This window comes from Vanessa atalanta, chromosome 1 (genome assembly GCF_905147765.1).
Source record: "Vanessa atalanta chromosome 1, ilVanAtal1.2, whole genome shotgun sequence".
Classification (NCBI taxonomy): Eukaryota; Metazoa; Arthropoda; class Insecta; order Lepidoptera; family Nymphalidae; genus Vanessa; species Vanessa atalanta.
In genome coordinates this window covers 13,888,595-13,913,581 of record NC_061871.1, presented here as the reverse complement: position 1 = coordinate 13,913,581, position 24,987 = coordinate 13,888,595, and the positions used below count along the sequence as shown (strand labels likewise).

Genomic DNA, 24,987 nt, shown 5'->3' with positions numbered 1-24,987 from the left:
AGGCTCCCATAGTTTCGTTCCTTTAATTCTAGATAGGCAAAGACGGCAGTCATGCAGCCTAGAGAACAATAAAAAAACTGTATATGCTTATTTTAATGAGAAACATTCTCTTTAACTACTTATATCACGATCAACAATAACATTGGTATTGTTGATCTAAGTATGTGTAGGAAGGTAAAGTAGGTAACCGAAATAAATAACGGAAATGTACACATCAACATTTATTAAACAACTTTATTTAACAGAGTTCTTAAATACTACTACTAATATCGATTTTTTAAATAGGCATGGATAATAATTGTAGCTTTAAATGTCGGTAGTTCTTAAACTCTCAAAACATTGTATTCGATACTTTTAAAATACAGTATTCATAATTACGAACATACATTACGTTATTGTCTTAAAGCGGTAAGTCCATCTTCATTAATACAATGCCCATATTATTTAATTTTTTTTTTTATTATTACATTTTTCATTTAACTTTTTTTTAATAATAAAAGACGAAATTTCATTTTACGATTTTGATACAAATACTCATTAAAATATAAACAGGCCAAATATTGAAGTCAAATTTTTATTTTGAAAAGATTGATTTTCAGTTAGAATTGCTATTATTACACATTCTACGTACAAAACACAAAATAGTGAATTTTGCTTAAATACCACAGACAAGAAATATCCTATAGAAAAATCGTGCTCTTTGCGTCTGATAAAAAAGTTAATTACATATTAATAACAAAACATGTTTCACATTTATGATTAATTTGCAAATATTAATGATAACACAACCATAATACCGTTTGAAACAAAATATCGTGTACACAAAAAATCTTATTAACTAACAAAACACGCAATAAATATAATAATACTGGTTCATATTAAAACTCACAGCAAATTTTGTAATTTCATATAGTACTAAATCACAAGCCTTTACTAACAGAAAAAAAATGTAAATGGTAACAGAAAAAAAAAACATACAATAATTTTACAGTGAAAAAAAAAGTACAGTAATTATCTTAATTACACATTAAGCAATTGTAATGCATATCTAGAAACTACAATTTTTATTGGATTTTTATCAACACGTATATCACTTTTTTAATATTGTCGTACATATAAGAAGCATTGTCATACCATGAACATGTATCTAATAAATATTACTAGCCTTATTAAAAAAAAACTTAATACTAATAATTAAATCTAATTGGGATCAAAGTTTGTGTAGCCAGCATTATTTATTTTATAATTCATAAAAATACGATTTATTTATCCATTTAAAATTTCAAATCGGCTAAAATACGAATATGTATTAAATATTTTTGTCAAAACACAAAACGCCTTTCACAATTTCTATACGAAAAATATCTATTCTATCACACAGGAATCCTACAGCCTATACCTTGGAATGTAAGGTAATTAGTACCCATTTGTTGTAGTCACACAATTATTGTCACATTTTACAGAACATCTCACGTATTTAGAGGATTTAAAAGTTTTTTATTTACTATCGAATCTAGGCCTTTACTTGGTAAAATTTCTACAAAAACATCTAATATATAATGTATATGTATATTTGTTTAAAATATGCATAGTTATTTTTTAATATATACGTTGTAAATTATTTGTATTTTAGGCTACATATCGATAAAAGCTTAATATAAGTTACCATTATATATATTGACGCAAATAAAACTTTTATAATATTGAAAATATATATATGAGAATTTTCATTTCTATAAAATATATGAATTAAAAATGGCGCCCAATATTCACCATTACGATGTAGTATGTAAATGGCAGCCATTTTGAATGTAATTGTAAATTTTTGTTAAAAATTTCGGTTGTTTTTAAAGATTACAAAAATTAAAGGCAGACAAACTCTTGTAAATACAATTTTATAAAAAAATGTTACTGTTTTTAGCACGTCACTGATATTTTTGAAATAAATGTAAAACCAAGTAAAACTATTGAATCATTCCATTTTGAAAATGTAATGATTCAATGCGTGTATAATAAACATTATAGAGTTACAACCCCGTGTTGTCGAGATTAGTTTTCGTTATTCGTTGAAAAGTAATATTTTTTTATTAAGCCAGTACAATAATTTAGTTCGCATGCATTGTGGGCGCACTGTTTCATGATTTTTTTACGTGGCGGTGGTTATGGAACTAAATATTCTTCGAATGTAATTATTATTTATCGGACCATAAGCATAATATGAAATATATTTTATATATAATATTGTTAATATATTCATCTTCTAATTATTATCTAAAAAAAATATTAAAAATTGTTATTTCAAAAACTTTTTTATTTATCTACAATAATATATAAATAGCCACACTCACATTCGTTTGCTTGCATTCGCTTTTTAAATAATGTTACGTAAAATAATACCCCACCCACATTCATAATTCGAACCGAATAATCGGATTTCGCCAAACTAATTTTCGATGCAGCTTCATCATTAATTAGTCCCCTATTTGAATAAAATTATAGTAAATTTTCTGTTCCCGTCAAACTTCGATTCGAATTCGCATCTTCAAATTACTCGACACAAATATTTGGTATGTAGATGTAGAAGTTACACGAGAAAGACAAAACCCGAAAGCCCAACCTAGGCCTTGTTCTGCGCGGCCTGGCGGCGCAGGTCGGAGCGGATGGCGGCCGTGACGGCCGTGCCGAGCGCCAGCAGCGCGCACAGCGCCAGGTTGGCCCAGCGGTCGCCCGCCGCGCCCAGCATCCACTCGAACAGCAGCGTCAGCACTATGCCGAATATCTGAGCGGGCGGAGCAGTGGGCGTCAATATCGAACTAACGATGAACTTTGTAACGTGAGACTACGAGACGGTGTCGAATAAAAGTACGATCGATGCGAAATATCGTTTCTGAGGATAAGAATCATGAAGTAGGTACTCCACGCTTACATAGTCGTCGATAAAAGATTTTTTTTGTTTTGTTGAGGAATATTCTCTTAGTTTTTATAATGAAACTGAAAATAATACCTGAACGCAAGCGTTGAGAATACCAGAGGTGGTCCCTTCGGGTTCCGGATAGGTGACTTCGGAAGCGAACTCGAAACCGACGGGCAAGTAGCCGGCCATGAAGAATCTGAAAATATGAGATAGGTACTTGTGTAGTTTGTATTCGATCACCTCTGCCCTAACGTTTTACCAAACTGAGACCCATTGTCAGAATATCTGTTGAATATAAAATTAACAGTCTGTAACTGCAGCGCAAAGTGAGAAATAAAGCTTCTTATATTCCATTATGCTACTCCAATGCGTGCTGGAGTCAGTCTCATAAGCTTAAACGGTAAAAAAAGTAAAAATGCATTTGCCCAGCAGTTTTTACATTACTCTTTGAATATTATGTCATTACTAAATCAACTCTTCTGCAGACGATATGCACTAGGCTATCAAGTGTCAGTCATTATCCACGACACTAAAATTTATAATGTTTTTTTGACGCAGTTTAATACATAGTTATTTTATAGTAGCCAAAAATTGGGTTAAGTACCTGTCGGTCTACGAATTACTAGTAACAATAAAAAAACCTCATTCAGTATTAAGAGCAAACACTTACCCAAGAATGATACTGCTGAAGTAAACAACAGCAATGTATCCGCAGTCCAGGGTAAAGGTGAAGATGATCATTCCTACCACCGACGCGGCGTATACGACGAGCGTGGTCTCCTTGAACCGGTGGGTCTTGTCGAGAATGAGACCGCAGACTACTGAGCCAATCATTCCAGCCACTACTATCACTAGACCAATACGACCTGCGTCTTCGTTTGCACCCTGAAATTATAATACAACGAATCATAGTTAAAAGAATGAGAGGTGAGTTAAAGGAAAATTCTAAAACCTGAGATGCAAATATATATAAATGGTCTCCTATTATGTATTAATAATATTTTATTATTATATTGTAATCATTGTTTTAGGTGTCGGTATAACAATAGGGGACTCTCGCGAAGAGCTTTCGTCTGACATGAAACAGTCTAAGATTGAATTTTGAGCATTGCTATTCTGCCTCACTTAACTGACGAGCATTGGCCTGCTGAGTCAGTTGTTTTTAAAACTTCAGACTAATTGTATCATTACAGGTTGCCCAATGTAATGCTCAATGCTTTTTACTGACGTATGTGTTGCTCGAATCCGAACTGTTACAATACAGGCGAATGCTCCCGGTGATGGATCGCTCTAAGGGTTTAGGTATGAACCTGCTAATTTTATATCGCTAAGCCACCCAGTTACCGTTGAAGTGTTTACTGCAGCAGAGCATCTTATCATATATATATTTAAACAAAAATATAGAAAAGTATTATGTACGTTACCGGATAGTAAGTAAGAACGAGTTCATTGAGAAGTGTCGAGATCGCGTAGAAGACTCCGACGTTGAGACCGTAAGAGATAAGTAGCAGGATGTAGTTCCGGTTGGTGAGCAGTTTCTGAATCGACTTGAGGAAGTTCGAGTCTAAACTTGAACCGAAATCAGCAGCAGCTGACGGTGGACTTGGTGGAGCCGCTTTGAAGACTGTAGAAACAATGTACATGTGTATTGATCATTTGACAGTATGTTGGAAAAGAGTAACTACTGAGTACCTTACTGGTTCTTCTCGGAAAAACTACTTTCCAAGCCGGTGGTAGCTTTACTTTTAAAAGCCTAATTTAATAAAGTATATTTTGATTGTTTTCATGCATTACATAGTATTTAAATTTTTATCTCGTGACCACGACATACATACCACGTCATTATAATAAAGAATGTATGATCACGATTTCAATTTAAATATACCTACTGTAGTAAACGAACGATTTATATTTTTAACCGACTTCAATTAAAGAAGTAAATTATCAATTCGGTCCTTTTTTATTTTTGTTTATCCTCCGAATTTTGTAAATTGTTAACCAATTTGGAAAAAAATTTTTTATGGTCCATTTAAGTTTTTATTTGGACAGAAATGTAGCATTTCAATTTGATGTTCAAGTTTCCTCACATCGTTTTCTGTCACCGCCGAGTACGAAATAAACACTAATTGTTAGGCAAGTAAAAACTTAAATGTTTTTTGTCCACGTTCGAGCCCACGTCCTCCGTGTCGTTATTACTGGAACGTCATTATACTAAATGGACTTTATAATTCTCTATTTTGAACATTTAAATGTTTTTTCTCACATCTGACCCTGATTAAATGTTATTATTCTATATACAATTGTTTTTAAACATTTTTGTTAAGAAGTCTTTGGTATACTTACATAGTAGAATAAAAACAAAAAGTACGCTTGTGATTCCGGCCACAAGGTAGAACATGAATTGTAGGTCTGCGCCGATCTCTTCCACGGTACCCTGCGCTCGTACTATCATCGGAGGCAGCAGAAACCCAAGAGCTACGCCGAGCTGGAAATGTTACCACCACAATAAGCAACACAGTATCATTGCTAGATCGAAGACTATTATGTGTAAAATTTTCACACTATTTTATGACGTAATAAAATAACCACTAAATATTTCGTAGCTATCCAAAGACATTTCAAAACGACATAGATTAAGATCCAATTATACACCGACTTTATTAGTCTCTATCTATATTTTTCGCCGTTCTTTTGACAAGGAAATAGGAAGTTTTGCTAGATTTTTTTACATAAATATTTATTTTTTCTGATGTGATAATTTATTGTGATGTCTTGGACCATATATGTACGTAGCGAGAATCATTTAAATGTGATCGTTAATTTTTATAACACATCTTAGCTCATGCACGTTTTCGCACAATAGGTATTATTCAAAAAAGGCATCTGTGAAATTGACAAAACAAATAGTTCACAACAGCTCCACAAGTAATAATATGTAGTGGATTGCAACATTTATGACATTTATGTCAGAAATGTCAGAATATTATATGGAACATTGACTATCAAAATTAATATCCATTCAAAGGCGACACTTTATAAAATACCACATCAATATACTTAAATACTATAAATCAGTTGTCAATATTTCAAGATTTTTTTGTGTCTAAAACATCCTAAGTGCCTACTAGTAGATGAAATGATTATTATTTACAATTTCGTTTCTGTTTTACATTATTTATCTTGGAACATGTTGATGAAACATTTGGTTCACGTCGCCAACTGGTCTAACAATTAAAATTATCCGTATTTTTGAGTCACCACACTAGATAATATTTAGTTACTTTTGTACAAATGAACAGAGCCGAAATAATATGTACCTAGATATATAAGACATGTTAAGTTATATACCAAGTTGTGGTCTTGGTTTGACAATGTCACCGGAAGTCGAGTACTGGAACTAAAGGCGTATGTTGGGTATTCATTCAGGGATCAAAATACGTCCTAAAATCGTCCGTCCAGCCCTAACCAGAACAGAGAGAGGACAAGTGTGTGTATTTTCCGTCATTCCGTCCGTATATTTCCGTCGCATTTGCGTATTACGTCGTCATTCCCCTGGGACCCTAGGGGTTATAATAGACAAGTAATTTTAATTTTTTTTAATTATAATAACAGTTTGGTTGTATATAAAAAGGGAACTTTTCATCCAAAATTAAAAAAAAACCCACAACAGCGCGATTTTTAAGACATTTTCTGCCTCACAAAACCACTTTGTGGAACTAGCTTTCGCTGGCGGTTTGTCCGAACCGATACGACTTGGGAACCTTCAAGAAAAGAGCGTACTTATTCTTCAAAGGCCGGCAACGCATCTGCAACCCCCCTGGTGTTGCAGATGTCCATGGGCGGCGGTAATCATTTTCCATCAGATGAGCCTACTGCTCGTTTGCCCCATCATCATCGTATACAACTTTTTTTGCTGCACATCTTAGCACATTAATCTTCGCACCAAAAACTCACTTAAAGCTGAATTTGATTCGAAAATATTATATAAAGCTGATGTAATCATCCCAGATTTAATTAGAATCCAAACAATTATAGTTGAATCAGATATTTGAACACGATGCTGTCCAATTGTTACGTGATAATAACAAATAATGATTAAATAATGACTGCGATAATATTTCAAAAAGTTATCCAGTTATACCGCTGCTCTGAAGTAGGATTTTAACGTATAATATATAGACGAGAAATGAGACAATTTGTCGAAGTATATATAGCCAACGCAGCATCAAGAGTTCAAAATTACTGGTAGACGTCGAATTCTAAAAATAATACCAATTAGAAACGCATATCTCATACATTGCCCGTGAAAAAACTGTGACTAACGACACAAATGTCTAAATTGTTGCATTTTTCTTTACAACGAATTATGTATATTATTAGTCTGGCGGTCGTGTTATGTATGTTCTATTAATAGATCTAGTTTTCTCTTAGTGCTAACGGTCATACGTCATCAGACAGACACAGACATATATGGAGGTTAAACCAGGGACGTTTTTATTTGCATATAAAGATTTCTAACATATTTTAAGTATTACTATGTATAGTCCAGTCATTATTTACATTTGGAAAATCAAATGAACCCCTTCTGGGTTGGAAGAAAGAAGGCTGACTTTTGGATATGTTGTAGGGTCTTAGAAAAGCTTAACTTGAATTTGTCGACCTCGATTTCCTATGTATGTGCATTCGCCGCCATCTTGAGAAAAGGGTTGTATGTGGTTTTTTCGCGATAAATCGCGGCTTTGCATCTTGATACTAGAATCATGATAAGATACTCGGCCTTTTTTTTGTATATAATGACTGGAATAGAAATATTATAAATGCAAAAGTATGCAATTTTTATGTTTGTAAAATCACGCGTAAAATACTGTTCGGATTCTATTGAATATTGTATACAAATCGATTATTTATTTACTGTGAATATAGATTGTATACAGACGTTATACACAAAAAAAAATACAACATTACGTAACGTATACTTTTTTTAATTAAAAACTTAATAATTTACAAATATTAATCAATACAAAAACAAACAATAAGTAAGCAAATGTTAATAGTGACTTTAACGCATACCTAAGATATGATTCATTTTATTAATTTAAATTAAAATACAGACAATTATATATACATCACGCTACAAAAGTTATTCATAATCTCCTTTTACATACCCCATTTTAGTAAGGTTTAAGCGCCTACATTCCATCTTTTATTTTATAATTAAAAACTGTATATACCTGAATTGTTCTAGTCAAGTTAATACATCAATATTGTCACTAAGAGATCTACTTCATTTTTAGTATATAATGAAAACCAGTTTCAATGTCTGTAAAAATAGTTAATAATATATAGACATTATATAGTATTCATAAGTACATTACCAAGAATGCTACCATACTCATTAAGCATACATACGTGGAGATTTATGTTTTGAAACATATATATGATAAACAACTATGATAATTTTCAACGGTTTTTCTTTTACAAAAGTATTTTTTCCTGTACCAAGACTGGTCCGAACATTTCTTCGATTTCTAACTAACAGAACACAGTTATATTCCGTTAAAAAAGACAAAATAAGTGGTAAGTTTATGATATTTCGCATAGGTAAATATAATTATGAATTCAATACAAATAAAAATAAAAATCTCAATCGATTCTATGCTTGTTAAAAATCTTTTCAAGGTCAAATATCAAAATTTTCCGTTTTTTTTATTTTTCAAGTAAAGTGTGAGTGTTATCATGAAAATAGGTTGGTCAATGTTCATATACTTTTCTTGCTAGGTACCAGCGTTCCTAATAATTATATATTTATAGGTGGCTCTATGTACAAGACGACTAGTAAATAATGGTGAACCTGACAAGTACTTTCAGGCACATGCAGGCAATAATGGATCTACTGAAAGAATACTGCGCAGTTAAATAAAAGTTTACAAACAACTCTCTGAATAAGCAGTATAAAGCAATATACATTTTTTTCCCATCATTATCATATTATTGCTATCACAAATTGCTTTTTTTATTCAAATATTTTGGGTATAAATGTACCTATCTTTGGAACAGTACTTTTTCAATTAAATAAATAATAAAAAAACCATCCAAACGAAAAAAAAACGACTTCTGTTGTGTCCACATATCACGAGTACCTATTATATACAGATTTAGTTACTCTCACTTCCGATTTCCAATATATATTTTTTTTATTGAAATATGTAAGGCGGACGGGCTAAAAGGTAACCTGATGGTAAGTGATCACCACTTTACTGCGCCGTTAGAAATTTTAACCATTCTCTATATCGCCAATACGCCACCAAGCTTGGTAACTAAGTTTTTATAACCCTTGTGCCGTAGATACACTGGCTTACTCAACCTTATAATCGAAACACAATAATACTGAGTATTGGGGTGGGTACCTACCCGGACGGGCTTGCACAAAGCCCTACCACCAAGTGATATATAATGTGTATGTAATATATTTTACTTATTTTTGTAGTAATACGTATATATTTCACGTTAAAGTAAGTAGGAAACGTTAAAATTATATGATAATGATCATTTAAGACATCTGTGAAAATCACGCCTTGAGATTATCACAAATGATTAGCGTGATAGTAATCACTGGGTTCAACAAAATTACAGTACACATGTTATGTATACATATACTCGTGTGTGTTTGCGTAAAGGATTATTAAATATTTATATTTTATATCTTGGTGAGATATAGTAACGCATTTATTTATATAATCTTTTTTTCATTAAAATTAATTGCAATATCGTACGTACAAGTGGAGCGTTAAATAAGTTAAGATCGCGAGCCTATGATGACTTAGTTATATAATACACTCGCTGCTGGACAAGGTTTCGTATAGGTGAAATAAGGACATACATAAAACTTTAATTATAAACCTTCGTCATGAATCATTCTCTCCTACAGTAAAAACCGTATAAAATTCATTCTGTTTTTTTTGGGTTCGAAAGTGTGAAGGATTACTTTATTTTATAATATGTAATTACTTGTTAATTCTAATTTACGACGAAGCAATCTGTCTATGTGCATTATTAAAAGAATAGACTCTATGAAATTCAGTTCTGTATATATCATTGCTATAGATCTGTTAGGATGGATGAGATGAACTAAATCACACCAGGCCAGACCCCTCTACTCAAAACAATTGAATAAACGCTTCCGAGTCAGCAATCGGACTTGAGTTCCATCTGTACTGGAATAATACTACGATTTGTTCGTTGATCTATTTTGTAGTTGTATAAACAAAACTGTATTCTATACAACTTTATATGTAGGATTTAAATTCGCTAATTAATATATTTAACTTTTGATTAATAAGGCTTATTACTCAATAAATGATTATATAGATGATAAAAAGTTTGATGTTAGTATTTGTTGATTTCCATGCAGATTCTATAATATATTCAAGTCAAAGTCAAAAATCTTTATTCAATATAGAAGTGTTTACACTTGCTTATTGATTGTCAAAAATCTACCACCGGTTCGGAATTTAGCACCTCGGACCTGAGAAGAACCGGCGAAAGAAAAACAGCGGACATATTTTTTTTTTTACCATTTTGCATGTACAATGATAATTATATTTTAGTTATTTGAAACAGCCTGGAGGCGATCATTTCATTCCCAAGGTGTGCAGTCAACTAAAAAGTCATTAGTGTTGTAATATCCTTTAGCACACAAACGCTCTTTAACGACTCTTTTGAATTTTATAATTGAATAATTTTGAACGTTTTCTGGGATCCTGTTGTAAAAACGTATACATTGCCCCAAAAAAGAGTTACTAACCCTGTGTAATCGGGTACTTGGAGTAACAAGTTTATTCTTGTTCCTAGTGTTAACAGAATGTACGTCACAATTTCTGGGAAAATCATTTATGTTTTTACGTACATACATAACATTATCAAAAACAAATTGAGAAGCGACAGTCATTATTTTAATTTCTTTAAATTTACCTCTTAACGAATATTTTGGGCCCACGTTATAAATTGCACGAATATTAATAATATATAATAATAATTGTCTTCTGCAGTACAAAAATAGTATTAATATCAGCTGCATTACCCCAGACTAGGATGCCATACGACATTATACTATGGAAATAACTGAAGTACACAAGGCGAGCCGTATCCACATCAGTCAAAAGTCTAATTTTTTTTACCGCATAGGCTGCAGAGCTGAGTCTATTCGATAATTTATTTATATGGGGGCCCATTGGGGCTTAGAGTCTATTGTTATACCAAGGAACTCTGTTGATTCTAAAACATCTAATGCTTCCCCGTTTAAACGTACACTCGTTTTGACACATCTTACATTGGGAGTAGTGAATTTAATACATTTAGTCTTTTTACTATTTAACATTAAATTATTAACACTAAACCAATTTACTATTTCAGAGAGAGTATTGTTCACATCGTCATATATTGAAAGACGTCTTTTTATTTTAAAAATTATAGAAGTATCATCAGCAAACAATACTATCTCGAGTTTATCACCTAGGAGATGTGGCAGGTCATTTATATAAACAAGGAAGAGAAATGGTCCAAGAATTGATCCTTGAGGGACCCCCACAGTAACTGGAGACCCGGGAGATCTCTTTCCGTTTACATCAACCCTCTGAATGCGATTGCTCAGATACGAAATCAGAAGACTGAGTGCAGTGTCCCTAATTCCATAATGACGTAGCTTCCTGACCAAAGTTTCGTGTTGCACACAATCAAAGGCCTTAGATAAATCACAAAATATCCCTGAGGCATCCTGTGACTCCTCCCAGGCCCTGTAAATATTTTTAACGAGCTCAACACCAGCGTCAGTTGTCGATTATATTAGTACGTGAAGAAATAACTTTGAGCCCCTTTCTTACCAAAAAGACGCGGACGGAGGTGTGTGAAATTTTGCACTATTATATATATTTTTATTAAATATGCATTTGAAATACATTAAAATAATAAAAAAAAACATTACACACACTACGATACGTTTAAACATACATTTACCGACATCATATTTAATATGAAACATTCATAGTTTACGGTAATACTGCCAATGACAACACACGTCATGTCGAAGAAGATGAGAATCACCATTTTTTTACCAAACATATTTTTAAACATTTGAATTTTTTTTTGTTGTACAAGACTGAGTTCCTTGCCGATATTCTCTACAGTTTTTTCTCGATATTTGATCCTGTTAATGAGAATTTGAAAGTGCTCGAAGATATGTTTGTAAGCTCTTGAGTAAGTTATATTTAGATTAAAATTATAGAATGAAATAAACATTTTAATTTATATCATGAAAGAGACTGCAAGAATTTGCAACACCGAAAATCTCGCAAGCCCATAATCTTGGTCTTGGTAAGCATTTACACAGTACTTAAGAAGTGGAAAATTTCCGTTTGTACCTTATCACAAATATTCAGTCCTTGCGGAATATATATTAAAAATTATGTTTTGAACTATTTCATTTGATGAACTTCTTTTTATTTCATATTATTTATAATAAAGTTTATCGATTAGACGCGGCGGGAGGAATTTATTTTATAACATGTAATGATAGTCGTATATATTAAGCCAATTTATGTCCCAGTGATTAATAGACGATGGCTGCTTGTAAAAAATCGATTATCGTCTCATTTTGAAGAGCTTCAGCCGATGTGCAGACAATTAAAGATAATTATTGATTGATATTTACTAAATTGTTACGATTTAACAAATAATTAATTTTAAAGAGCGGAAAAAAGTTACCGGCCGGTTAGAGAGCGGTACTATGGCTGATTAAGAAAAAAAATAATTAAAAACGTAACCAAAATTAAAGTATATTATTTTCGAAATACTCCAATTCTAACTCAACTAATGATATTACACTATTTGATATTAAAAAATTCATTTAAAAGAGGTTTCATCATTTTCAAATGAAATCAAAGCAAATCCTGTCATAGGTTTCGAAATTCCTAAAAAATATTTTGAATAAACGCGAAGTTTTGCTGGAGACCCACTTGTTATCAATAAAGATGTAAATTATTTTTTTCGTCTTAATAAACATATGTTTTCACTTCACTTACCTGGTTACCAAAAACACCAATACTGCAGGCTGATGATACTTGATCAGCTCCGAACCAGACCGCTGCCAAGCGCGGTGGTACGTTCAGGATAAAGACCTGGGATATGGCCACCACTGTCTGTCCGGTGAAGCCAAGCCAGAACAGATCCTGTGGTACCGAGAACACCTTCAGCCATGCGCCCGCACATGTTCCAAATGACCCGATGATAGTCGTTATTCGAAGACCCTGAAAAAGAAGATATATGTAAATCACAAACATATTTGAGTATTTATTTAAAACTAGAGCATCATGGGTTATTGCTAAAATCTCCTTTATTTTTTTTATGGCATGGGTGGCGGTCGAGCATATGGGCCACCTGATGGTAAGTGGTCACCACCGCCCATAAACAAAGGCGCTGTAAGAAATATTAACCATCCCTTACATCACCTATACGGCACCAACTTTATTTAAAACTAGCTAAATCCACAGCTTGAGCTTTAACTCGAAGAAAGAACATATCTTTATCCATGGAAGCTTAACAGACAGAGACGGGCAGATAAAGTTACTTTTATATTAGTAATATTAATATGGAATACTATTTATAACATTTTTCTCATAATTTTAAATGTAACTGAATTATGCCTAAAAATACACCAATTTTTCCCTTCCTACATAATTTCAATTTTATTTTACCCCATCGAGACCAGATATCTGATATTTATGTTACTTCTGGAAATTAGGTCTTTCCTACATTTAAATGAATAATTTAAATTACCCACTTAATTAAATTATCATTATTTTTTATAAAACACCGTAAAGCGCCGTAAGCGAGGTAACGTATTATGTAGTTACTAGTTGTTACCCGCGGCTTTGCCCGCGTAGAATATGAATATATAGGTATACAAATTAACTTAAAATGTTACGTTAATGTAATACCTCTTTGTATACCACATAGGTGTGTATTTCAGCCCTTAGGGTAGAATATCCAGAAACGCTTAAATGCGAATAAACCCATTTTAAGCGGTAGCCCAAAAATAAAATTTCGAGCTTCTAACTTCAAAATTACAGACTTCCAGACTAACCTGAATGCGAAATGTTAACACCTATTTTTCCCTTTAGGCCTAAAATATCAAGAAACGCTTAAATACGTATCTACTCATTTCTAATCAGTAGTTCAAAAATAAAGTTTCATGCTTCTTACTTATTATATTAACTAATCTGTATACGAAATGTAAACCTCTACTTTTTAAAATGTAAAGATGTATGTAAAGATAGGTACTGGTAAGTTTATTTATTTTAGGAAGCTTAATGGTCGCCTTCGGTCATCTGGAGATCAACCCGGAACAGAGCAATATAGAATATTTATGTTTGACGGTAGAATGATTGGTGAGTAGGCGGTACTGTGACCGTTTTTATTCTTAGCTCAGATCGGTTATTATAAATTAACCTTTCACATCCATCAATTCCTACTGGGATAATTTAACTCGAGATTACATTCGGATTAATTTTAAGCGTAATGGTCACAATACAGGACACAACAGTATTAGTACGTTTATTGCTAGAAAATTGGGTAATAATAATAATAATCTATGCACTTAAATAACGGTTACGAAATACAAATCCGAACAGTCCCACATATTTACTTATTTATATATTTATTCTTAATGCCTCAAGGATTCTATAAAATTAATTCCAAATGTCATATGTTACATTAATTCTACTATTATGTATGTAAATTATAATAAGTTTTAAAGTCGTGGTTAGTCATGTAGGTATACAGACCGGATCGGGGGCTGTTCGAAAATAAAACTACATATTACCCAATTACGACAAACACACTTATAGCCACACAAATCAAAATCAAAATATTCTTCATTCAAGTAGGCTCATAAAAGCACCTTTGAACCGTCAAGTTACAGTGTTGAATTATATGTAAAACTACCACCGGTTCGAAAAGTAGATTCTACCGAGAATAACCGGCAAGAAAATCAGTAGTTACTCTTTTCCACCATTTTAATTACAGAGTATGTCAGTAAAGAACAATTAAATTATTTTAAATTAAATTATACCAAGTCCACGCTTTTGTATCTTTAATATAAGCTTGTATTGAGTGCAATTTTTTTTTAATAGGCTAAGTTAAAAATAACTGTGGAATCTTATTATAGAGACGAATACCGTGTCCCAGAATTGTCCCAATATATTTTAATGAGTGAGAAACGAAACCGCGACAATTGTGTAGCACAGTACAGAGCATATTCTGCGTTACTTACTGCGTATATATATCTCAGTATAAAGTATCTTTAGAAGCACAGTACATGTCATAAAATTTTCATTCTTTGCACGGAAACAAAATTTTCCTTCTTTGTTCGACAATTCTAAATTATTTCACGTAAGTCGTAAATCAAAAGCGTATTTGACCAAGGACAACGAGCGATGCGTTTAATAAAAAAAAATATATTGAGGAAGATTTCTTGCAAATGTAATCAAACAAATAATTCCGATGAAATATTTAGGTATCTGAATCTAATAATATTATTTCTTCTGTAACGCAACCTCATTAAACCCACGGCTGTATCACAAAGACTCACGTGTTTATTGAGGCAATTAATGAACATTCGCTTCTTTATCTATATATATATATAATCAAATGACGAAAACGGAACCATGAAAAATCAAACATGCTACACAAAAAAAGTAAAACTCAAACAGTGGCGAAATGTTGTGTATGATTCTGTTGTGTAAAAGTACACAAACAACCATAAAGAAAGCCCAGACAATTCGGATTCATAGGCTAATAGGTAAAAAGGTTTCGTACGTTATGAAAAAAAGGCACAGATTTAAAGAAAAACTAGTTATAAAAATTTGTAAGAAAACAGAAAACTTAAGTTAATTAAAAAAAACAATCTTAATTGGAATTAGTTTAAATTGTAGTTACAAGTTTTAATACACACATGAAAGGTGAATTTAAATGTAAGCATGGAAATGTACCAAAAGCTAGAAATAGAAAATGTTTCGTCCGGTATTAATTGTTTAAGTTTCTAAAGGTTTTACTCGAACAGAATTAAAAAGAAATATAAAAACTTTTACATTTTAACACTATTCCGTTGTGCTTGTAGGCGACTATAGTACCCACTAGACCAATTGAAGTTGTGTCTCGCTGAAATTTAGTTTTACATTTGCAAACAGCATTTTACGTATATTTACAGTTTTCCATATGAATTTTGCTAAAAAAAATTTCTATTCTTAGGCGATACGTCTATAATCCTTACTTGGAACATATCTTGGGAACTTAGGAAAATCAACACTAATTAATTTTGCTTTTCATCATTGGGCAATTAAGCACAATAGATTCAAAGATAACACGAGGCAAATTGGCGCAAGAGTGATCACACAGCCATTCGCGCTGGAGAAAACAAAGTTACACTTTGAAAATCCGATAAAACCAATCGAAAAAAAATATATCAAGTTTTACATTTTTGGAGTCACGGCAAACATCCTTAAGAATTTCTAAAGAAAATTACTCGTTGCTTGTGAATCACTTAAATTAGAAAACAATTGAACTTAAAGACTTTTATCTTCATTATTATAAGTTATCCACTAGATCAACAAGCAATATCACGAGAATGTGCAGAACGTATAGAGACAAATTGGTTAATACAATGTTGTTGACATTATCAAGGCACGGTGTGATTTCATGACGATGACAATGACAATGACAATAGGTATAATCATAAAACGTTGTAAAGTTAAGGTCAGCAGTCAACGAGTCGTGTATCATTATTCGATAACTAAGAACTATTTTTCAAGTGTTATCCTTAAGACGAAATCAAATATTGAACATCACGACAGAACATTTTTGCATGGATATTTCTCTTATAAACACTCCCTTTGCGAGACTCTTCGGTACATTTAAAGACTACTATATAGTATACAATAAAGTAACCAGTGTAAGCAATATCAAAAAATTAAATATTCGCGAAGCAAAACAAAAAATATTTGTCTTAAATTCCATGACATACGACGAGGTTGAACATTTTTTGGCACCTTTAAACTAGCTTCTAAATAAGGAGTATATTGAGGGTCCATTCTCAATAAATTAGCACTTACATATTACATTATTCCATATAAGTTCTCTTATCAATTATACTGATTATTGTTTATTTATTAGGTATTACACATTATTCTATTTTTATATATATTGCTGTATTTTATATAACAAAATATTATTATATAATTATTTATGGGATCGTATATCGTCCGAGAAATTGTAACCGGTAGTTGGTATCCGAGGCAACCCAAGACAGGCTTGCCTAGTGCAGGACCACTGGATGTTTTGTGACTATGTCAATAGTTTTATTTTTATTTAAAAATAGAAATGTGTTTCTTTATTTGTCCCGCTGGCTTTCCTATCCCAATGTGCCCTATCAACAAGTTGAAAAGTATATACCCCACTACGGGGCAAAGGAGTCTCACTCTCAAGGAGAAGATATACTATATCGACCAACTATTTTAAACCACAATTCCACGACACCTTCTTAAAGATGACGAACTTTTTCTCTTTAGATTGATACTCATTCTTAAAAAATAATCAATCACTACTAATTTTGTGTTTAATGTCATATATAAGGCATAGGATTAGTAGCAATAATGTACAAGTATTAGGAAATCCTCTAGAATTGCGTAATAAAGTTTTATCGTCCAAAATGCAAACTAAATATTTTAAGTAAAAAGTACGTTAACACAATGCCAGAGAACGTGAGTTGAAGAACCGATTTCCTTAACCATTAGAGTTTTCTACAACTGTCGTTAAATGGGATTTCAGAATAATCTTTAACAGAGACTTGAAAGAATTACGGCTATTATGTAAGAATCCGAAATGTCAATAGTTTAAATGAGTATTGTAATTAAATTTTCTATTTTATTAGAGGCGAAGAACGAGAGTATTTTAAAAGACGTTTATTAAGAAAAAAAAAGGCAAACAGACACTTAAATGTCTACAAAAGTGTAGAAAATATAGCCTAAGTATACGCGATTAGCTTAGTCTTAGAAAACCAGGACTGTATACAAAATGAATAAACTGAATGTTTCCACTTTATATCCAGTAGATTTTTACTATGTGCATAATTTGGTCCTTTTCTAGGGTATTTCCCTAGTTTCAACACTCACAAATTGAACCCAAGGGTTCAAATCCAGGCAAGCTTGTTGGGCAATGCTTAATTTTTACTTATCATTCTATATTTTTCGCGCTTGGCGATGAAGTAAGACAAATAAACCTAATTGTGGCAGATTAAATTTATCATATGCATTCAAGTGGCGTATTGAAATGCTCCGCAACGAATCGGGGTGGCGGAATCTTCAAAGGAACAATCCCGGTGGTGGCGAAAAGTACGGAACGGCGACATCATCTCTCAGGAGAGCTCCACCGAACCACGAGCAGAACAAGGTAACTAAGACTAAGTATTGTGTCAGTTGTTCCATGTACAATGTTTCAAAATAACCGGAAAAATCAATCGCTGACCATTGCAATCAATGACACCGAGTTGATTGCCATGTAATATAAATAAAATTGGTCCCAAAACACTTCCCTGTTGAATAACATAAATTTTATCCGATCGCTTTATTTTAGTTTAGAACACTTGTAGTTTAATATTCTCTATAATTTATAAATATTACTAACAGTATTTAAAACGGGATAGGTTGATAATTCGACATTATCTACGAATGTCTTGTTCACGAGACTGACATTCGTAATTTAAATACTGTTAGTAATAAAAATAACAATGTTAATTTAAAATTTATAAATAGAACAAAACAAAGTCATTCTCTGTTTCTGTCTTTATCTCTGCTCTCTTCTTATTAACCAGTCAACGGCTTTTTAATGCGGTTATCATAATCATATCATCGGTCTTATTATCAGAACGATTGTATACGCCATTTTGTTCGCTTATATGGCTAACGCTGGCTAAACCTTAGGTAATACAACCAAACAAAATAAAAGAAAAATTTAGGTTTTAACAAAGCCTACAGAAAAGTCCCAGTAACCTCAGTCTACCTTCTAAGGTACACTCATAATAAGCATTTTTTAATATTTTTTTTTTCTAAGCCATTTTCTCTAATTAATTATTAATACTTATTCAAATAATGTGAAAGTGTTATATAAATTAAAATAGTCTTATACACTATTCTATTTAAATTTTACACATTAAAATATATCATTGTGTCATAATGATGTGCATTTCACCACACAGACACAATATATATCAGGACGAAGCCACAAGTGAAAACTAGTATAAAATAAGTTAGAGTCATAAAAAAATGCGGAATCTAATTAATATACTGTTGTTTCCGCTTTAACAGACATGATATGTACAATTATGCTTTCGATTTTTGTTGTGACAAGACGCCCCATACAATAAAAATATCATATCAATCAAACGCTACAAGTAGAATTCTTATTGAAATCAAGGTCGACCTTGAACCAGTACTCTCATCGCGACCAAAGAACTTCCACTTTCACATGTTATGTAATCCTGCATTATAAAAATGTTGCAGAAAACAATGAGCTTCTTAGTAGGTACTCGTTTTAAAGTTTACAGAGTTTCCAGCGCTGATTGCGCTTAAAAATTTAACGTTTAAAAATTTAAAGGGAAATAACTTTAAAAACAAGGGCAGTGAGTTATAAACGTGCTCGAGCGTCAGCCGAACCGGCAATTATACTAACTCCGGCTACTTTGTTTACATGCTGACTCTCGTCAAAAAAAAACTGCACTTGTAATCAAATTTACTTGCAACACTTTTAAAATTTTTACCTTTTACAGGAACTAATTTTTCAGTTTTTTCTCACAGTTTTTATATTTTTTAAATATACTGAATATTTGCCTTACTTTTACTGCCATTATTATGAGCAGATTAGTTATATTTTAAAGCAGACAAGTGAATGGTGCACCTGATGGTAAGTGGTCAACACCACCAATAGCCATTGGCGCTTTAAGCAATATTAACCTTTTAGATAGATAACGTGCAACCAACCTCAGGAGCTAAGATGTTATGTGCCTTGTGTCTGTAGTTACCCCGTAACACAATAAGTTTAATTGCTAATTGGCAGTAGAATATCTGATGAGTGGGTGGTACCTACCAAGACAGGCTTGCACAAAGCCATAACACCAATTGAACAATCCGTCAATCAATTATAAATATTTGTTAGACGAATAAAATGTTAATACAAATCGGCTTTTTTTTTTAACGTGAACATACAGAAATTGTCAATTACAGAAAACCTAAAATTTCGAAATGCAATTAACCTAAGCTATTACAATGCATAGCCAGACGATTTAAAACAATTTATTCTAGGTTTTTGTAATAAAAAAGGTATTTCTCATTTTCGATCGGATGTATCAATTCATATTTAATTGAGGAAAACGACTTGATACACAGGTATATCAAGAATCATTGGGTTTTTACTAAGCGGTATGGGATTCCGTATACATAAATTAAAACACGAATAAGGCTACGGTTGCATTGGTCTGTCTTCATCTTTAAACTAAGAGAAGTAGCACGCTATACAACTAGCATGCTATTCAAGTAGCATGAGCGCGAGTCTGTCTTGCAATTGATCGTTATTTATAATGTGTTGGATATATTATTATAATCACATAGTTTATATTATTAATTATTATTTATTATATAATAGTTTAAAAAATGTATTGTATTTCTTATTTTTAATTATTATGCTTATGTTTAATTCATATTTTCAATAATAACATTGTGTAATATGATAATGCATGGTGAGATTACCTGTAAGGTTTTTTTTTTTATTTAATTATCAGTTAAAATGCTATAAAGGTATCCTACACAAGATTTTAATTGTGATACAAATGACATATTTTGTCTATAGTCCTCGTTCCAGGCACATTCCATTATAATATGGAAGGCATCTTCTACCACGTTGCAAGATGTACAATTCGGGGAATTAACTTTTCTCATTAAGTATGCGAACTTATTCAACGGAATATGTCCGGAACGAAGACGCCTGTAAGTATACCTGTAAGTAGTAGAATTTTTGCCTTGATAATTTTGAAATGTATTTTTTTATTTTGGATGTGATATTGTATCTACTGTTGGTTGTCCTAATGAAAATAAAATATAAGCATTGTGCTTATTTGATTCGAATCCGGATATGCTCATTTTATGCTAATCGATACAAAAACATCCAACGACATATTAATAACATTTGTAATTAAATTCTGTCGATTTAAAAAAAAAGTTACGTCAAACGTGGTATAAAATTATTCAAAAATTCAAAAATAGAATATCATTATACTCTTTTCGAAACGTAGACACAAATTATAGGCAAAGATAAAACAGTTTCTCCTTTGTATTATTTTTTTGTTTGTTTGTTAAGAAGCTACTGAGTAGATTTCGAGTAATCAATAAAAGCAAATAAGAATATGAGTAAGTGTTCGAAGTAATTATGCGAATACATATGTATATATTTTCCTACAATTTTCAATAATGATTATGGTCGACCACAATTTCAACCACTGAGCGTACATTAGTCATTATATAATTAGGTGATTAAGGTCATTTTATTGTGTTAATAGTCAAAAGTTATTATTTTAGAAAACCATTAATGACTTGGTATTTTAAACGATTTTAGGCAATTCGTGGTTATCCCAAAAAAGTAGTTGGGTTTGTCCAAAGCATATTAAAAACCGCAGACATTCGCCAGAGAGTCGGTTTTTTTAGTAATTTAAGTAAACAGAAATTTCATGTGCTTAATTTGTGTTTATAATTCATCTCGTGCTCGGCGGTGAAGGAAAACATCGTGAGGAAACCTGCATGTGTCTAATTTCAACGAAATTCAGCCACATGTGTATTCCGCCAACCCGCATTGGAGCAGCGTGGTGGAATATGCTCCAAACCTTCTCCTCAAAGGGAGAGGAGGCCTTTATCCCAGCAGTGGGACATTTACGGGCTGCTTATGCTATGCTTATGTAAGAGATAACTGACCCTCACATCATCAATGCGCCATCTCCCTTGATAATTAAATTTTATATCATATATTTATACTGGCTCACGCACCGTTAAACCGGAATATAATCTAGCGTATATTATCATTAGAACGTACGTATTATGTATTTATATTTACTGATGGTAGGATTCAGCATGGAGCTTATAGGCTGGTTTACTACGAGTGGTGCTGCCTACTGGATACAGAAAGTCAGAAAAGATAAAACATCAGAATTTATTTCAATATATGCAGGTTTTCTTATGTCGAAACTATAAGCAAACAGCTTATTAGATATCGTTGTGATACTTGCTCGAATTTGGATTCGCATTTTTATTTGGAACAATCCGACCGAGGAAATAAATCACAGGTACAGGCGACATATTATGAGCGATTAAGTATAAGCGATGATATATAAAAAATAAAACTGCACAGCAAATATAATTGTGCAGGGTAAGCGCAAACATAAGGGACACTCTCTTCATCGAAAGGAAACACAATCCGACAAACGACACCGCAGTGAGAGAAAGAGAGCAGGACTAACGGCTTTTTGAGGCACAAGAGATTAACATTACTGACATACTAAGCTATTTTCTTGACAGATGAACTCATTAATCCTCTAATGTCCCGATCCAAATAAGACCTTGGAGTATGCAGGCCTAACTACCCACTTTGCTAGTCCAACGAATAAGACAGTCAAGGCATTGTCAATGAAAATGATGAACAATGTAAAAACGCCTCATAAATATCTCTGTATAAATCTTTGCCAAGATAAATAGATTTTTTGTTACACATACCGACACTTTTAGACAATGTTTTGCTGACAAACTTCCTTTTTAAGCCGGTGCTTTGAGAATGGTTTTTCTATAACAACTTTTTGTCTTTGTTTAGACGATGACAGTCATTCTCCATTGTATTTGAATCCAGCATGAAGTTCAACAATACCTCGGCAACAGGAAAGTATCGTACCGTGTTAGTTTTTGGCGATTTTATTATACTTATATGTGTGTGTTTTTATTATTGAGTTTGGTTGAAATTATATTACAATAAATAATCACTCACGTAGGATCGCCTCGTCTCTTTTATAATGCGAATAGTTCTAAACGTTGCGTAGTTAGGTTAATAGTTATTCTGAATTTTCTCTTTCTGTCCGTATTGATTCGACATTCGAAAGAAGAGGACACGGTCGCAGACTTTCGTCTCTAGTATATTTAAACTAGCAAGAAGGAATAGGACTTTCTTTATTATATAAAAATAAAAATGTGTCTAACAAATCGTTTCTATCGTTTTTATCATTAAAATCCGTATTGACGTTAAAGAAAAATACGGCTGTAGAAAATTACATTACGTTAATTTGCATTCCAAGATTCGTGCCAGGAAATACACTGTTTACTGTTGCAAGCTGCCATTGCGTAGATCACTAAAGATTAACATTTACTAAGCATTACAAGTACTTAAGTATTTGTGTGGGTGCTGTAAAAATCCACAAGTTAAATCCACATTTTCATCGACTATCCTTCCCGGCTTCGCACGGATTAAATTAGTCGTCCATTCCGTGATATTGTTATAAAATATTTCATTAAAGTCTTTCAAGCCGTTAAAGATAAAAAGGATTACGAAATATTCACAATAAATATTTTATGTAAAAATCATTTTCCTACGTTTTAAATATGTGTTAACCGTAACGTGTTTCTTTTGAAAGTAACTGTAAATCAACAAATTAATTTTATGTGATCTTAAAGTCCTTTGAAATATTACTTTCAAGGGACTTTTTGGAATAATTTGAAAAGAAAACGAATAAATCTAAACTCAAATATTGTTTATTCAAGTAGGCTCATAAATCACCTTTGAATTATCACGTTGAAGTATTGAATTAAAAGTAAAGCCACGAAGTTACAACTTCACTACAGGCAATCTTAATTTAAATCTAAAATGTTTTAGTATTTAAACAATAAATTCAATTAAGTTACATTATTAATTACGACACAATCGAATCTACTATCTCTGAGCATGTTAAAGACCTGTAATTCAGGCAACGCTGTTCTCAAATTAAAATCTCATCATCAAATCAGATAAGACATTTTATCAACTAAATACATAATAATCAGCTACGTCTTTTTATTATTTGCAATTAAAAAAAATTATTAATTCATATATGTATGTACTTTTTTATATATTTAATTGCATTAAATTTAAATTGTAAAGTATACAAAATTGAGAATATTAAGATATAATGATATAAATATTATCATTAGTAAATGCCATGGCGGTAGTTGTTATGTTTGTTCGTAAAAAATCTAATTTGTGTTCGATGTGAAACAAAAACTAATAAAACGAATAATGTTTCCTTTAATATTATTACCATACATTCAAACCTACTTTAATAAAGTTTCCTACTATACTCCTGTTAGTATATAACGATGATCGAATATGGGCGCAGTTCCCGAGGTTCTGGCTTCAAACTCCAGGTTGTGCCGATAAAAAGTCATAGGATTTTTCTATCGAAAAATTATCATTAAAAGTCTGGAAATGTGAAGACTCCTATGCCAGGGTACGCACTTAAATCCGTTGGTTTCAACGTCTGAACTCTTTTCGGTCATGTGGGATTTGCTGTCACATTGGATTATTATGAGAGTTAAGGACTAGAGAGTGAGAGACACCTCCGTTTGCACACTTGTGCATAAACATTTATTTCTTTCTTTCTATATTTTTGCCAAAATAAGTCAGGCTAAATAATACTATACTTGATAACGCCTGTCTGGGTTGGTGCCACGCAATTATCACTTATTCTACCGCCAAACAGCAATACTGTGTTCCGGTTGAAAAGGTGCTTGCACCAGTGTAACTACAGGCTCAAGTGTCATGACATCTCAGTCCCCAAGATGACGTAAGGAATGTTTAATGATATTTAGGTGATGGTGAAGATATACTAGATGACAAATTAGCCCGTCTACCTATCTGTTATAAAAAGTAACCAGGGTTTGTGTTCGCATTTTAGTCCTATAAATAAA

The 24,987-nt window shown here is 32.3% G+C and overlaps 1 protein-coding gene across 3 annotated transcripts in view; it reads right to left on the bottom strand.

Moving 5' to 3' along the window:
- Positions 1 to 1,750: 1,750 nt before the first annotated feature.
- LOC125066146 (uncharacterized MFS-type transporter C09D4.1) overlaps positions 1,751 to 24,987 on the bottom strand; it is a 61,725-nt gene continuing 38,488 nt past the window's right edge. For all 3 annotated transcript variants that reach the window (XM_047674084.1, XM_047674093.1, XM_047674101.1), the window contains 6 exons: positions 12,991 to 13,215; positions 5,258 to 5,399; positions 4,339 to 4,538; positions 3,585 to 3,799; positions 3,005 to 3,110; positions 1,751 to 2,779 (listed from right to left, as the gene is read on the bottom strand). In XM_047674084.1, coding sequence (XP_047530040.1) covers positions 2,618 to 2,779; positions 3,005 to 3,110; positions 3,585 to 3,799; positions 4,339 to 4,538; positions 5,258 to 5,399; positions 12,991 to 13,215 — 1,050 coding nt within the window. In that variant the 3' untranslated portion in view covers positions 1,751 to 2,617. The remainder of the gene's footprint in view (positions 2,780 to 3,004; positions 3,111 to 3,584; positions 3,800 to 4,338; positions 4,539 to 5,257; positions 5,400 to 12,990; positions 13,216 to 24,987) is intronic.